At 49.8% G+C, this 15,794-nt stretch overlaps 1 protein-coding gene across 1 annotated transcript; it reads right to left on the bottom strand.

Annotated features, from left to right (window-relative positions):
- Positions 1 to 2,454: 2,454 nt before the first annotated feature.
- Positions 2,455 to 15,174, bottom strand: LOC133042643 (retinol dehydrogenase 16-like). Its single transcript, XM_061123448.1, has 5 exons — positions 15,125 to 15,174; positions 6,939 to 7,291; positions 4,256 to 4,514; positions 3,226 to 3,389; positions 2,455 to 2,672 (listed from the first exon to the last, which is right to left on the bottom strand). The coding sequence occupies exons 2-5, from the start codon at positions 7,249 to 7,251 to the stop codon at positions 2,455 to 2,457; spliced, it is 954 nt and encodes a 317-aa protein (XP_060979431.1). The 5' UTR covers positions 7,252 to 7,291; positions 15,125 to 15,174.
- Between the last annotated feature and the right edge of the window lie 620 nt (positions 15,175 to 15,794).

The raw sequence follows: 15,794 nt of genomic DNA, 5'->3' as shown, positions 1-15,794 counted from the left end.
TTATCACAGCTCCGACTGCCAAGTCAGGAAAGAAGACGGGCGCTGGGTGGAAGGAGAGGCTTCCCCAAGGACACAGAGGCTCAGACGCCCCTGGAGCCCATCCCAGCGGCCAACAAACTCTTAAGAGGAAGGCAGATTCATCCTTTAGTGGTTACTGCCTCCTGCAAGGGGCGGACAGTCTCCCTGAAATTGTCCCTCAGGTGGGACTTGGTAATAGTAATGCAGAAACAATCAAGGATGAAGGATGCGCCCTGGAAACTGGCAGGAAGCCAGGGAGCCATGAAAGTCTTAGACAAACACAAACCCTACTAAGGGGTAGAGTCATGAGTTTATTACTTGAAAGAAACAGGAGCTTTTTTTCTCAGTAAACACGAATTTCTTCAACCATAAATTCCCAAGGGGCCAAGCAACAGACACGTCCCAGCCCTCACACCATCAGCTTCCCTTTCGTGAATCCTGAAAGCTGTATGATGGTTGTGGGGGTCCCGGGAGGTTCAGGCTGGGAACAATCACAGGAAAGTCGGAAGAGAGTGGGAAGAGACAGGACACTGGGGTGACTCTCACTCACCTGGGAGCTGCAAGGCCCAGAACTAGAAATCTTTCAGGGAGACTCACTGACAAAACTCTCTGCATCCTTGTCCTGGGAGCCGCAGCGGGGCCACATTCCAAGCCCGCAGTTGTCAAGCCTACACGCTGGGGAGCGGGGCTATCGTCCCCTGGTGGCGATCTCCCAATCTCAGGAGGACCGCTGTCCAGACACAGGGCATTGCACACCCATCCCCTCCTCTCCTCCCAGGATGAGCGCTCTGAAGAGAGAGAGGCTTCGGGAACAAAGGGGGCTGGAAGGGGCCACGAGTGAGGGCTAATTGTGCAACCTGTTTCCAGCCCCACCTGTCTGCCGTCCCCCTGCAGCAGGGAGCTTCCAGAATGGACAGACAAAGCCTGTCTTCACGTCCTAAGGGTCTGATTCTGGGAGGAGATGATATTTGCGGTGGGGAGTCACTGAACCTGTTCTCCAAAAGCACCAGGATGGCCAGGGGAGGAGGAGGAAAAGTGCCTTGGGGGTGCTGTGTGGACTCTGGCACGGGTTCCAGCCGCTGCTCACGTCCGTCAGCCCAGACCTGGATCTGCCCCCAAGGAAGGCATCCCGGAAGAGGAGGTTGGGGATCTCTGAGAGTCCAGGCTGAGGACTCAGGACGGTGTGCATCGCACTTGTTTTTCTTGCTGATCTGGGTCTTTGCTGCTTTGAGTGGGTTTTTCCTGGCTGCAGGGAGCAGGGGTGCTCGTTGCTGTGGTTTCCCTTGTGGAGCACAGGCTCCGGGCCCATGGGCATCAGGACTTGAAGCATGCGGGCTCTGGATTTGTGACTCGAGGGCTCTCGGAGCCCATGCTCAGTAGGGGTGGCACATGGGCTTAGTCACTCTGTGGCATGTGGGTCCATCGGGGACTAGGGTTCGAACCCGTCACCTGCACTGGCAGGCGGGTCATTATCCACTGCACCACCAGGGAGGCCTGCACTTCATTTTCAATGCATTTGCTGTTCTGCCTTGTCTGAGATAGGGCCCTTGAATGACAGTCCACACAGTTGGCCATGGAACCCATCTCAGTAAAGCCCTGCCCCCACCACTTGCAAGACCCGCAGGATGACCAGGGCCTGGTAACCTCAGAAGCTCTCTACATTCTGGAGAGGAGTTCTGGGTGTGGGTCCCTATTTCCTGAACACACACCCCCAAGGCATAAAGTGAATCAGTGATGCTTTATTTGATATCAGTTGGTTTTGTGATATTGGGTATGTATGTGTGTGTGTGTAAATAAGAAACTGAAAGTCAGGAGTCTTCAGATTAAGCATGAAGCTCTAGCATGCATTCGAGTAGTTGAAATTTTCTGCTATAATTTTGAGGAAAAAAATAATCAGTGGAAATTCTTGCTTTTATTTCCTCTTCAGGATCCTATTTCGGCTGAGGTCTACTGAGTTGGCACTGGGCTGATGGCTTGGGCTTGGCCGCCCTCCACAGTCCACAGATACCTTCAGGCAAGAGGGCCTTTATCTCCCCTGCCCACTTCTATCCTGGGGAAGAAGGAGACTGAGTATAGGAAAGATACATGTGAAGAGGTGGACACGGGCAAAGCAAGGGGGACTGGAACCCCCAGTGTCTCATACCCTCCCCAAAATATGGCTTTTCACAGCTGGATGTGGGTCATAAGGCACAAGGAACAGAATGGAGACTGGACTGCTGACTCCAGCTCCTCAGCCACAAAACTTGTCTCTTTCTTCCTAATACCCCTGAATCCTAAGCAATGTCCCAAGAGAAGCCTGGGGTGGAGGTGGCGAGTGAGGTGAGATGGGTGTCCTGGTGATATGAGAAGCCTCTCGTCCACTCTATTTTCCTCCCCCGATGTACCCTCTTCCCACCCAGTACCCAACTACCGCCTATCACGCACCCCAGTCTTGGGTTACAGGGCCTTAGCAGGCCGAGGGTAACACCAGTACACCATGAGATCCACCAGGAAGCTGGGCAGGTTGCTCATGGGGAGATAGAGGAACTTGGCGTCCCAGCCAGGCGAGTATCGGGTGCAGGGGTGGCAGGCAGTCAGGGCATGCTCCATGCAGTCGGTCACCAAGGACAGATTCTGAGGCCACGGTGGCTTCAGCAAATTCAATATCTTCAAGACTGTCCAGAAGGAGACAGCATCTAAGTTATTCTCATTTTCCAACCCTACCAATTCCAGATCAACTTGAAAGTTTCTAAAAATTCCTTTCTCTCCCCAAATCAGCCTCCAAATTAAATCAATCGATTTCACTGGAAAGTGTCCCAATACCCCCATATTTCTATCCACACTAAGTAAGCCCACTCTAGAGCTCATCCTGTAGGTGTACCACATAATCTGAAGATCTCTACAAACACTAGAAATTGAGGCACCTGAAACAAAGTGGTTCTAACACCAGCTTGCCATGGTTCCACGGGTGGCCATCCCCCTGTGACTTCAGTTACCTTCCCCAATAAAAGAGCATTGTAAGAGAAACTGGTCTGGTCTGCCAAGCCTGGATCCTTTCCTTCTGTCACCAGTTGACCACATGGGACCCTGGAGATAAGCTCATGTTCCCACAGTGTGGTGGGACTCAGAGCCTGGAGGGTGGACCCAAGACTGGATGGGGCATTAATGATGGACCCAGGCTTCCAGACAAGAGCTGGTTTCTCTCCCTAAGGTCCATAGCTCACTCACAGTCAGCAATGAAATTGTCTCCATAGAGTTCTTTCACCTCTGGGCTGGTCTGATTCCACGATGCCTGGAGGTTTTCAAGAAAATTGTCACCTTGGGTCATATTGGTAATGAAGTAACCGGGCTCAATCATAGCCACCTTCACTCCGAAGTAGCAAAGCTCCCGTCTGTGGACAGGACGAGGGGCAAGGACTTGAGAGGTCGTGCAAGTAGAACATGAAAGAACAGTCAGACACCAGTACAGGGCTGGGTGAGATGGGCTGGGAGCTCTCAGAAGTTGAGGCACAGAAGCCAGGGAGAGAAGCTCATGGTGATGTTACTGCTTTTCTATGGAGTTTGACCGTTTTCCCGATTGTTTCACGCCCTGTGCCTGTCAGCTCTACATCCTGCCAACTGTGCTGCAGAGCACCACTGAGATGCTGCCTCCTCCTGTTCCTCTCAATCAATCAGTCACCACGTCTGCACATCCTGTCTTTCCGTAGTCCACGTCCCCTGTCTCCCCTTGCTCACCCCAGTAACCCCTCTGTCCTCTAAGGAGCACCCACCTGTCTGTGGACAGAGCTCCCACACATCAGAGCCACCCTCTCTCCTCAGCCAGTGGTCTCCACCACTGATTTGATGAGGCGGCTCCCTTAACTAATTGCTGCAAGGGGTACACTTCCCCCCAGGGCTCCCAGAGCCTAAATACCACAGCAGCTGAGTACATGGAAGGCCTGCACAATCAAATCTACCCATTATTGTGCCTCCAATAATTTCTGACCATGGGCCCTCCTGCAAGGCAAGAATCAGTTGAATCAAACTCTACAGGTCTAGGACCAACGGGGTGTGCGAAACATAGGAAGGTGTTTCCCAGCTTCCCAGTGAAAGACATACACGGAGTAAGGGAAAGGGACCTGGAAGGAAGCACCATTCGATCTGTGATGGATGAAAATCTCTGCAGAACCTCCGCCCCACTCCCAGCCCCCCCATCCCCCACCCCTGGCTCAGAGCACAGAAGCAGATGAGAAGAAGGGCCTCCCTCCCAGACCATCACCTGAGGGAGTCCGAGAAGGCCTCCACGCCATACTTGGATATGCTGTAGCCTCCACCATTGAAGGCCACCTGGCCCATGATGCTGGACATGTTGACCACACGGCCCCTCGCCTTCCGCACCAGGGGCAGCAGACTCAGGGTCACATCAATCACCCCCAGCAGGTTCACCTCCAGAATCTTCACAAAGTCCTGCTTGGTCATCCACTGGTTGGGTGCCGTGGGTGTGCAAATGCCGGCATTATTCACCAGACCCCAGAGTCCTGGGAAGAGTGAGGACGAGAGGGCAACACTGTGCTGGCCCAGGAGAGAGGACTGGGCCATGGCCCCAAGTCACCTTCTAACCCGGAAGGACTTCAGGAGAGAGGCTGCAGGGGGAGTGGCTGGAGCAGAGACCAACACTCTCCTGGGGGCTTGGGGGAGTCTAGACCCCGTGAGCAGTGGGAGGACAGGAGCTGTGCTCCCTCTTGACGCAGTCTTCATACTCCGCCTACTCCTGGTGACAGAGAACTCGCACCCCGGAGCTGACGAAGGCAGGCACTCAGCTTAAGGAAGTCTTGTGTGTCCACAGTCTCTAACTCAGAGGGTGAAGCTGTGTCTTTCACAGTCCCTGTTGTCTTTGCAGACATGATAAATATTCCCTAGCTTTTCAGATTTTCTGACACCTTCAGGACTGAGTGATTAACAGCTAGTATAAGGGAAAGAGAGGGAAACAGAGAGACAGTGAGAGAATGAGGGCAAGAGAGACAAAAAAGAGACATTGGATAAAAGACAAAAAAAAAAAAAAAGTGAGTATCATATAGCTGCAGATTGTTTGGATAAATAAGACTTGAAAGGGAAATTGTGGATAGGCCTGGTATTGACCTCTAGAGCCTGGGCTTGAAACACCCCCATCAATACTGAGTCATGTCCCTGCAGGAATCTGGGGAATTGCATGGGGTATTTGGAGGGGAGGCTGGGCTCCCTCTCTTTACCCATCACCCACAGAGCACAGGGTTCACCCTCTACCCCAGAAAACCCCACCCTGTCCTCCCACTAATATAAGAGATCACTCTAGCCCATCTCCTCGGGAAAGATTCACCAGCTTGAAGGAAACTACACTGCGGGAATCAAAGACACAATCCTAAGGATTTCTTTTTTGTTCTTTTTTTTTTTTAAGTTTTAATTGAAGGATAATTTCTTTAATTGAAGGATAATATTGTGCTGGTTTCTGCGATACTTCAGTGTGAAACAGCCATGGGTATACAAAAGTTCCCTTCCTGTTGAAGCTTCCTCCCACCTCCCATCCTATCCCCTCCCTCTAGGTGGTCACCAAGCACCTGATCTGAGCTCCCTGCATCATACAACAAATTTCCCCTGGCTTCCCACTTGACATATGGTAATTTATACTGGGACTGACGAGCCTGTTAGCAGGGCAGCAGTGGAGACAGGGACATAGAGGACAGATTTGTGAACAAAGTGGGGAAGGAGAGGGTGGGAGGGATCAAGAGAATCTCAAGGTTTTATTTAGGGTAAACACTTGGGAACCATAAGCCTCAGGGCAGCAAGAGTAGGCATTCAGGGTTGCTGGGGTAGGACTGTCAGAAATATCCACACAGAGAGCTGAGTTCCTCTTCTGCTCAGAAACACACCTGCCTTGTAGGAAGAATATTCTCCAACCATTTGTTATCAGAGACACAATCAATACACACGATTATAGTGTAGGGACTTGGGTAAAAAGAAGTTTGTTGAGATATCATTTATGTTGAATGTGGTGAATAAAAGGTAGGAAATGATTATGTATCTTACCATAAAGTACATTTTCGTAAGTAATACTATTTAAAAGTATAGTATTTGCTCAATGATAACCTATGATGTTTTTGAAGAAATTTTTGAAATGTTCCAAATCTACATATACTCATTTAGAGGAAAGAAAAAGATACTAACACGTGAAAACAGAAGACTATGTACATCAAAATGTTAACATTACTTATCTTTGGGAGATGAGCTTGTTTCAGAGTATTTGGTCTTAATCCCTACACTTTTCTGAGTTTCCACAATGATCACGTAGTAAGATAAGAGAAATTAAATTTCCTTTCTTCCCTTGCAAAACTTGGGACAATTGTAGTAATGAAAAGAAAATGCAGAAGAAGAAAAACTGAAGAGAGAGAGAGAGGAAGTGACCCCAAAGTAGATTTCCGACTTTTTCTGACAAGTCTTGAGAGCACAGTGTCATCCCCCCAAATGGGTGACATTTAAACCCAAGTGGGACGGCGATGGGTCACCAGCAAGAACATGACGAGCAGCTGAGAACACCGCCCAGCTCCAGTCCTGGGCTCCAGCCCCTCAACCACACCCCTCCCCCACCTCAAGCACTTTTTCAGCCAGACTTCTCCTCCAGAAAGTCCACCCTGATCACCCTGCTCACTCAGCAGCAAGAAACCCAGACCCAGAGAGGAGGGGACACCAGACAGGTTGTCTGCAAGGACACAGTCTCATCAGGGAAAACTCTCCCCAACTGCAGATCCTCAACGTCAGGAGGTGGGTGTGGAGAATGGAGGAGGTTTGGCTGGTCAGCTGGGTGAGGTGAAGAAGACAGGTGTGACTTCAAATCCAGGAAAACACCTTGAAATCTTCCCCAGGGAGCTGACAACCAGTGCCCCTCACACAGAGAGAAGAAATAAACAAACAAGAAATCCGGGTGTTACCTCTGTCCCCCACATGCTCCTTCACCCACTCGGTGGCCGCAGCGATGCTCTCAGTCTTGGTGACATCCAGGATCACCGTCTGCAGCCTGTCTGACGTCTGGTTCCTCAGCTGCTTGGCCCCCTGCTCCGTCAGACACCCAGCCAGGACCCTCAAGCCTCGCAGGTCCAGCTGCCTGGCCAGCAGGTTCCCGAAGCCCGAGTCACAGCCCGTGATGAAGACGAACTTGTCCTGGAGGTGGGTCACCACCTGCCTCTCCCGGTACCAGCGCAGGAGGTAGTAGAGGCCCACGAGGACCACCAGGTGCAGCCACATGGCCTTTTACGGGACAGACACAGCCTGGGGTGAACAGAGTCTGGCTAGTAAACAGGCAGGAGGAATTAAGAACACACAGGATTATGGTTGGCCAACCAGCTTCCATGCTTTCTGGCATGGAAAGATTTTCCTGTTTACCCTCTTCAGTCAGTATTACTGACTCAAACCCCAAAGCATACTCTTGTCTCTGGCCAAAATCTTGGCTCTCTCTGTCCACAGAAGCCAAATGAAAAATACAGACAGAGTTGAGAGGAAATAGAAAGGTGGCTTTCATTCTCAGCCAGTGGAGAGGGGAACACAGTAGTCTCATGTCTCAAGTACTGTGCCCTCCCACACCCACTCCGTGAGGAGTGTACTGCTGCTGAGTCGCTTCAGTGGTGTCCGCCTCTGTGCGACCCCATAGACGGCAGCCCACCAGGCTCCCCGTCCCTGGGATTCTCCAGGCAAGAACACTGGAGTGGGTTGCCATTTCCTTCTCCAATGCATGAAAGTGAACAGTGAAAGTGAAGTCGCTCAGTTGTCTGACTCTTTGCAACCCCATGGACTGCAGCCCAGCAGGCTCCTCCGTCCATGGGATTTTCCAGGCAAGAGTGCTGGAGTGGGGTGCCATTGCCTTCTCCGATGAGAAGTGTAGGGGCTTACATAAGGCAAGGGCTCACAGTCAGGAATCACTGATGAGGAACAAAGGTGATCAGATCTTGATTTCTTCCTCTTCGATTATTTCAAAGATAGTCATAAACTAGCATCAGCAACCCAGTAATTGAGTCTGGCAGTTCGGCGGCTCTGCGGCCTTCTTTCTGATATGGAACCACAGGGGGAAGGATGTTTTAAGGGTAAACAGCAAGTAGGAGATGTATTTAGCATAGAGTCAAAGGAGAACATGGAACTGTAGCTCCTAATGAGTTAGGGGGCAGAAAAGCAAACTTAGTTACAGACATAGAGGGTTAGAAACAGTTAAAGTGAAAAACAAAAAAGCTAGGAATGTTGAGGCCTGCTCACTGTTCTCTTTATCTTCTTTGTTCTCAGGAAAGGAAGAGAGAAAAACCCATTCCTCTTTTTTCCTTCTCACTACAACACTCTTTGGTACAGTTAGCCCATTTCTAACCTAAGCCATTATATTTTCAACACAACTTCTTAAGGATGACAATAGTTTTCCCAACCACCTAAGCCTGGTCCTCCCTATCCTCCTGGTTTCCCTCTACCCAATTCTCCCCTCTCCACCCCTACCTCCATACATTAGAACCCTTACGTCTCTGGTTTCATGGTTCACAACTATCTATATACCAAAAGAATATAATCACTCTGATTTTGGTGTTGACCGTCTGGTGATGTCCATGCGTAGAGTCGTCTCTTGTGTTGTTGGAAGACGGTGTTTGCTGTGACCAATGCGTTCTCTTGGCAAAACCCTGTTAGCCTTTGCCCTGCTTCATTCTGTAGTCCAAGGCCAAATTCGCCTGTCACTCCATGTATCTCTTGAATTTCTACTTTTGCATTCCGCTCTCCTGTGATGAAAAGGACATCTTTTTTGGGTGTTCGTTCTAGAAGGTCCTGTAGGTCTTCATAGAACCATTCAAATTCACCTTCTTCAGCATTTCTAGCTGGGGCATAGACTTGAATTACTGTGATATCGAATGGTTTGCCTTGGAAACGAACAGAGTTCATTCTGTCGTTTTTGAGATTGCACCCAAGTACTGCATTTCAGACTTTTCTGTTGACTATAAGGGCGGGGCCGTGCCCAGTAATAAGGTTCCTAATGGGAGAGACTGACTGAGGGGAACCTGGGTCTTGCTCTGAGGGGAGAGGCCAGGCCTGGTAAGAAGCTTCCTGATGGGAGAGACTGACTGAGGGGAACCTGGGTCTTGCTCTGAGCGCCGGGGTCAGGCCCAGTAAGAAGGTTCCTGATAGGAGAGACTGACTGAGGGGAACCTGGGTCTTGCTCCTAGGGGTGGGACCACGCCCAGTAACTCTTTCATCCACTTTTCTGTTGTTGGGCAGGGCTCTGTTCTTTCCCTTTTGTTTGACCTGAGACCAAAGTATGGTAGACGTAATGAAGTTAATGGTGACCTCCTTCTAAAGGTCCCATGCACGCACTGCTGCAGTCAGCAGCCTCGACGCTGCAGCAGGCCACTGCCGACCCACACCTCCGCCGGAGCCTCCTGGAGGCTTACAGACAAGTCTGGGTCAGTCTCTTGTGGGGTCACTGCTCCTTTCTCCTGGGCCCTGGTGCGCATAAGGTTTTGTTTGTGCCCACCAATCTGTTTCCCCAGTGCTGTGTATGTTCTGGTGGCACTATATAATTGTTAGATCTGGGCTTAAAGAAAATAAGTCTCAAGTGACTAAGACAAAACATTGCAGAAAAAAATTTTTGTCCTGTTTTCCTTCCTGAGAGCCCTGGACTCCTTATCAACCTACCTAAGAATTAAGTCTCTCACCATGACACTAAAGACATCAACCACACGGCCCTTCGCATTCTGCACCAGGGATGGAAGACTCAGGGTCACGTCAATCATCCCCAACAGGTTCATGTCCGGAATCTTCACAGAGTCCTGTTTGCTCAGCCACTGGCTGGGTGCAGTTGGCGTGGAGATGCCAGAAATATTCACCAGACCCCAGAGTCCTGGGAAGAGAGTGGGTGAGAGGGCAACACTGTGCTGAGCCAGGAGAGAGGACCCGTCTTGATGCCAAGTCACCTTCCTACCCAGGGAGGACTTTAGGAGAGAGGCTGCAGAGGGGGCGGCTGGAGCAGAGACCCCCAGGCTCCTGAGGGCTGGGGAGACCAGACCCTGAGAGCGGTGGGAAGACAGAAGATGTGCCTCCGTCCTGACTCTGTCTTCAAGGCCCAGCCCTCTGCCTGGTGACAAGGGGCAAGAACCCCAGATAGGATGAAAGTGGGGGATGAAGATGAGGAAACCTAGTGAGTCCATAATCTGGCACTCGGAGGGTGACATTCTGGCTTTCCACAGTTCATGTTGCCTTTGCAGTCCTGATAAATATTCCCCTGCATTTTCAGATTATCTGACAGCCTTCAGGACTGAGTGCACAACACCTAATATGAGGGAAAGAGAGGAAAACATAGAGAGACGATGAAGACGGGAGAGGAAGAAAAGAAATCTTGGATAAAAGATAGAAACGAAAAGATGAGTAAAGTCTGAGTGCAGATTGGTTTGGTAGAACAGACTTGACATCTCAGGTTTGGGGAACTTGTTGACAAGACTGGTATTGACCTCTAGGCCTGGCCTTGAAACAGCCATTTCGAAACTGAGCTTACTCCTACAGGAATCTGGGGATTCAAGCGTAGTCTGTTGGGGGCACACACCTGCCTCTATTAGCCTGCCTCTCCCAGAATCAATTTACACTTTGACCCAGAAAAATCCACCCTCTCCTCCCACCCACAGGCAGCCACTCTGACCCTTTACCCACAGTTCACAGGTCACCAGATTCATGGAACCTGTTTGTGAAACACAAAGACAATACCAAGAGCTTAAAGACTAACCAACTAACAGAATTCAGATCCAAGATCAGAGTCATGAGAGTTGGGTAGAAGCTGTTGGAATTATTAACACACAAACTTAGTCCATCTGCTGCACCATTCCCAGCCCGCACTTGGAGGAATGTATATCCTCCCACCATATTTGACCAATGATCAAATTAATACATGTGATTAGAGTGTAGCAAAGTGGTAGAAAGTTTACCAAGACAACATTTATGTTGAATACAGTAAATAACACGTGGGAACCAATTACATTCATGCCATGATGTACTTGTGACTAAGCAGTGCTATTCTAAAATGTATAATATTCATAATCATTATTTATTTTGTTTTGAAGAAACTTTTGTTCTGTGTAAAATTGTTTGCCTTCTTGGTGGAAAATTTGACTAAATTTATAGGCAAAATGTAACATGGATGTATAAAATGTTATCAGTTCATATCTCTGGGTGGTGTGATTGGTGTGACTGTAGTTTTTAATCTGTGTGCTTTTCCCATTTTCCTCAATAATCATGTTTTACATGTATTCTAGAATGAAAGAAATTATAGTTCTTTCTTACTCTCTGATGACACGTAAAGATTGTGGTAAAACACACACAAAGAGCAAAACAAAAGAGAGAGAAAGTGACCCCATTGTAGTTTTCTGACCTCCTTCAATGAGGGCCGGAAGGCACAGTGTCACCATTGAAAGTGGGTGCCACTGACCCCCAAGCAGGATGACTACAGGTCACCAGCAAGATCATGTTCAAGTGCTGAGAACACAGTCCAGCTCCAGCCTTGCCCCCAGCCAGCCATGGCCCTTCCAACCAGAATCTCCTCCAGGAAGTCCACCTTGATCACCCTGTTGACTCAACTTCAAGAAACTCAGACTTTCTGCTGAGAGGCGGGGACACCAGACAGGAAGTCTGCAAGGCACATTCCCATCAGGGAAAACTCTCCCCCAAAATACAGAGCCTCCAGGTCAGGAGGTGAGGGTGGGAGATGGAAGAAGCTCATCTGGCCAGCTGAGTGAGGTGAAGAAGGCAGGTAGGACCCCACAGCCTGAGAAAACCTTGGAATCTTCTGCTGGGAGCTGTCATATGGACTCCCTTTCACAGAGACAGGAACCATCTGTCCCACACACACTCCTTCACCCACGGGGCTGCTGCAGCATTGCTCTCTGTCTTCGTGATGTGGCAGATCCCCTTCTCTGGTCTGTCTGATGTCTGGTTCCTCAGCTGCTCGGCCCCAGACTCCATCAATCACGCAGCCGGGACCCTCAAGCCTTGTGGGTCCAGCTGCCTGGCCAGCAGGTTCCCGAAGCCCAAGCCACAGCCCGTGATGAAGATGAACTTGTCCTGGAGTTGGCTCACCATCTGCCTCACCCGGTACCAGGGCAGGCAGAACAGGCCATCAACACCACCAGGTGCAGTCACGTGGCTTTGCAGGGGACAGACACTCAGAGGCTGGAGTGAAACCAGAGTCTGGCTAGTGTTCAGACAGGAGGAATTAAGAACACGTATGATATTGGTTGGCCCATCAAGCTCCAGGCCATCTGGCATGGAGTCCTCAGGCTTATCTTGTTCATTTTCTTTGGTGACTATTAATAATTATTAATAATTCTGGCCCCAATATTTGTTTTTTATCTTTTTAATGCACTTGACCCATTTCTACCAGATGCCTTTGCACTTCCAAAACAGCCCTTTAAGGATGACAGTAGTTTATACAACCTCATTTTCCTGGTTTTCCTACTCCTCTTTATTTCATTCCAGCCACAACTCCCGTCCCCACCCCTACTCCCACACATATAGAACCCTTACATCCCAGATTTCATGGATCACAATCATCTTCTTACATTTATTCTATTTACCTCTCGGACCTGGATCTCGTAGTTCTTATAAAAGGAACACAGTGAAATCAAGTCACCTGATTTCAAACCCAGCTCTGCTGCCAACTAGCTGTGGGACATTAGGTAGCTGGCTTAGCCTCTGACCTGGCTTCCTCCTCTGATTCAGCTCACAGAATTCCCTCTTGAAAGTCTAAGTCCCCTCAGCCTCTCTAGGATTGGAAGGAGAAGGCAAAAGAGAATAAGGTCTCTCCTGTTAACAGTGGTTCTTTAGACCAGAAAGGTGTTCAGAAGAGCAGTGGGGGTGTCTGAGGCAGAGAGGGGGCCACCAAGGGAATGAGGGGACACAGGCAATGGTGAGACTTCTCCCAGATGCTGGGATGGGTGTGTGCGGGACTAACACAAGCTGCTCCAACAGCGTGAGAGGGTAACAGCTGGAGGGCAAGGGGTCTCCAAACGCAGGAAATAGGCTGCAAGGGTCAGACATCTTTTACCTCTCTCCTAAGTGGCAGGAGGAAACAAACTAACTAGTGTTATACTTTTCCCCCTTCTCTATGCACATTTAAAAAGAGGTTTCTCTTGAAATTCTGTGTTGCCATAATGACACCTGGTTCCACCTGAACATAACTTCTTTTAAACCTTGAGCTAACCAATGCAGTTTTCTTATGGAAATGTTTGTCTTAAGCTATGTTAATGTGCTCTGTGTTTACCCTCCACTGTGTCTTCAAGTCGTTTCCCCATAAAGGCTCAGAACCCACTTGACAAACCAGAATGTTATACTGATACCTTGTTCTTTTAATCTGTTAATGAAACTATATATTTGCATGGAAATTGCCTTTCTTCAAGATTACTGTCAACCATTTTTTGCCCTTGGATGACTCACCTGATGCCATTCTCTGAGTTCTGAGACATTTCCTTTCTTTAATTAGCAGACCGCTATTACCTATTTAACATCTAGCAAAAGACTAGCAGCAGGGCACTCTTTCTGCCGCCTTCTGATGTCTATGTCAGAAGCTTTCACTATCTCCTTTAATAAAACTTTATTACATAAAAGCTGTGAGCGAAAAAAAAAAACAAAACATTGTATGGGAGTGTCAGTTTCCCCACATCCACACCAACTCTGGGTGCTATTAATTTTGATATAGATATTTACCATCTCAATATGTAAAAAATAATCTCATTACTGTTTTAATTTGCATATCTTTGTGATGAATGCTAAAGCATCTTTTCCTATGTTTATAAACTATTTATGCTTCTTTTTAAAACTATATATTCTTGTTCTTTGACATTTGCATGGCTTTTAAAGTTGATGATCATTAAAAAGCAAATTTAAAAAAAAAAAAAAAAAAGCTGTGAGCGATCAAGCCTTGTCTCTGGCCCGGGACTGAATTCTTCTCCTCCAGAGGCCAAGAATCTTGGTGTCTTTTGTGGTTCAGCAACAACCTTTCAAATGTTCCCCTTTTAACCCAAGAAGATATCCTGCTCACGGACATGGGTGCCTGGACCCATTGCCTTCTCCCGCTCTGTGCTCAGACCCCGCCCAGCCCAGCACCACAGCCAGAATCCTGACCAGTCAGACACTGAGAAAAGGCGGTCGGAACCCTGAGAAACATTAGCTGGAATGCTAACTCTTCCAAGCAGTGAGATCTGTAAACCACAATGATGGAAAGAAATTAGCTCAGTTTGTATGAGGGTGAGGGTGGAGAGGACGAGGGAGCTGACCACTCAGGAGACTGAAGGAAGTTCCCAAGATTGGATCCCAGGACAGCTGTGCATGGAGGGGTTCACTGGGAGGCAGAGGATACCATCCAGGAACGGGGCTGGGCCACGAGGGGCGCGGAGCTGGTGAGAGGGGCAGGGACAGAAGGAACTGGGGTCAGTGCCCTGGGCATCTCCTCACCGTCCACGTTTACTCCAGCTCTGACTGCGAGGTGGGAAAGACCACAGGTCCTGGGTGGAAGGAGAGGCTTCCCCAAGGACACAGAGGCTCAGATGCCCCTGGAGCTCACCCCAGCAGCCAACAAGCACAGAGGAAGACAGATTCAGCCTTCAGTGGTCACTGTCTCCTGCAGGGAGCTGACTGTCGTCCTGAAAGGGGTTGCCCTTCAGGTGGCAGTCAGCAGCAGTAATGGAAAGGATGGTCCTGCAGAAACCAGCCTCTGCCTGCTTCTAGGTAACCAGCAGGAACCCTCCTACAGGGGCTCCCCAAAGGGTGATGAGGAAGAAGGCCAGGATGGAGGATGGTGCCCTGGAAACTGTCTGGAAGCCAGGGCGACATGCAAGTCTTATACACACACTGACCCTGCTAAGGGAGAAGGCTGTGGTTTCTTTACTTGGAGATTTTTTTTTCTCAGTGACCTCCAAAGCATCAACCATAAATCCCCACGGGGCCACGCAGCAGACTGGTGCCAACACTCCGGGCATCTGTGTCTGTCCTGTGAATCCTGAAAGTTACAGCCTGGCTCTGGGACCTGTCAGGAGCTCCACGCTGCATTCCAAGTGGGGAAGACCCCAGGAAGATCGGGAGAGACCCGAGACGGGGGCTGGGGTGACTCACTCACCTGGGAGCTACAGAGCCCACAAGAAGGCATCTCTCGGGGCCCACGCCGTCAGGGAGACTCACTGACTAACGTCTCTGCCCCTCTGACCCTGGGAGGTGCAGCTGGGCCACATTCCAAGGCAGCAACTGCCAAGATTACACGCTTGGGAGCAGGGTGTCGCCCCCTGGTGGCGCTCTCCCAATTTCAGGAGGTCCACACTCAAGACAGTACATTCCACACGCATCCCCTCCTCTCCTCCCAGGACGAGTCCTCTGAAGAGAGAGGCTTAGGAAACAACATGGGGCTGGAAGGGGCCACGAGTGAGGGCTGACTGTGCAACCTTGTTCCCAGCCCTGCCTGCCTGCTGTCCGCCTACGGGAGTGAGCTCTCAAAATAGACAGACTAACCCTGTCTTCACATCCTAAGGGTCTGATTCTGGGAGGAGATGGTGTTTGCGGTGGGGAGCCACTGAACCTGTTCTCCAAAACCACCAGCACGGCCAAGGGGAGGAGGACGGAGCCTGCCTTGTGGCTGCTGCGTGGACTCTGGCATGGGGTCCAGCCCCTGATCACGTCCTTCAGACCAGACCTGGCTCTGCCCCCGAGGAGGGCAGCCTGGAAGGAGGAGGACTGGGAATCCGCTGAGTGTCCAGCCTGAAGACTTGGCTGGTGTGCACTGCACTTCTTTTTCA

This window comes from Dama dama, chromosome 3 (genome assembly GCF_033118175.1).
Source record: "Dama dama isolate Ldn47 chromosome 3, ASM3311817v1, whole genome shotgun sequence".
Classification (NCBI taxonomy): Eukaryota; Metazoa; Chordata; class Mammalia; order Artiodactyla; family Cervidae; genus Dama; species Dama dama.
This window is presented reverse-complemented; position numbering and strand designations above follow the sequence as displayed.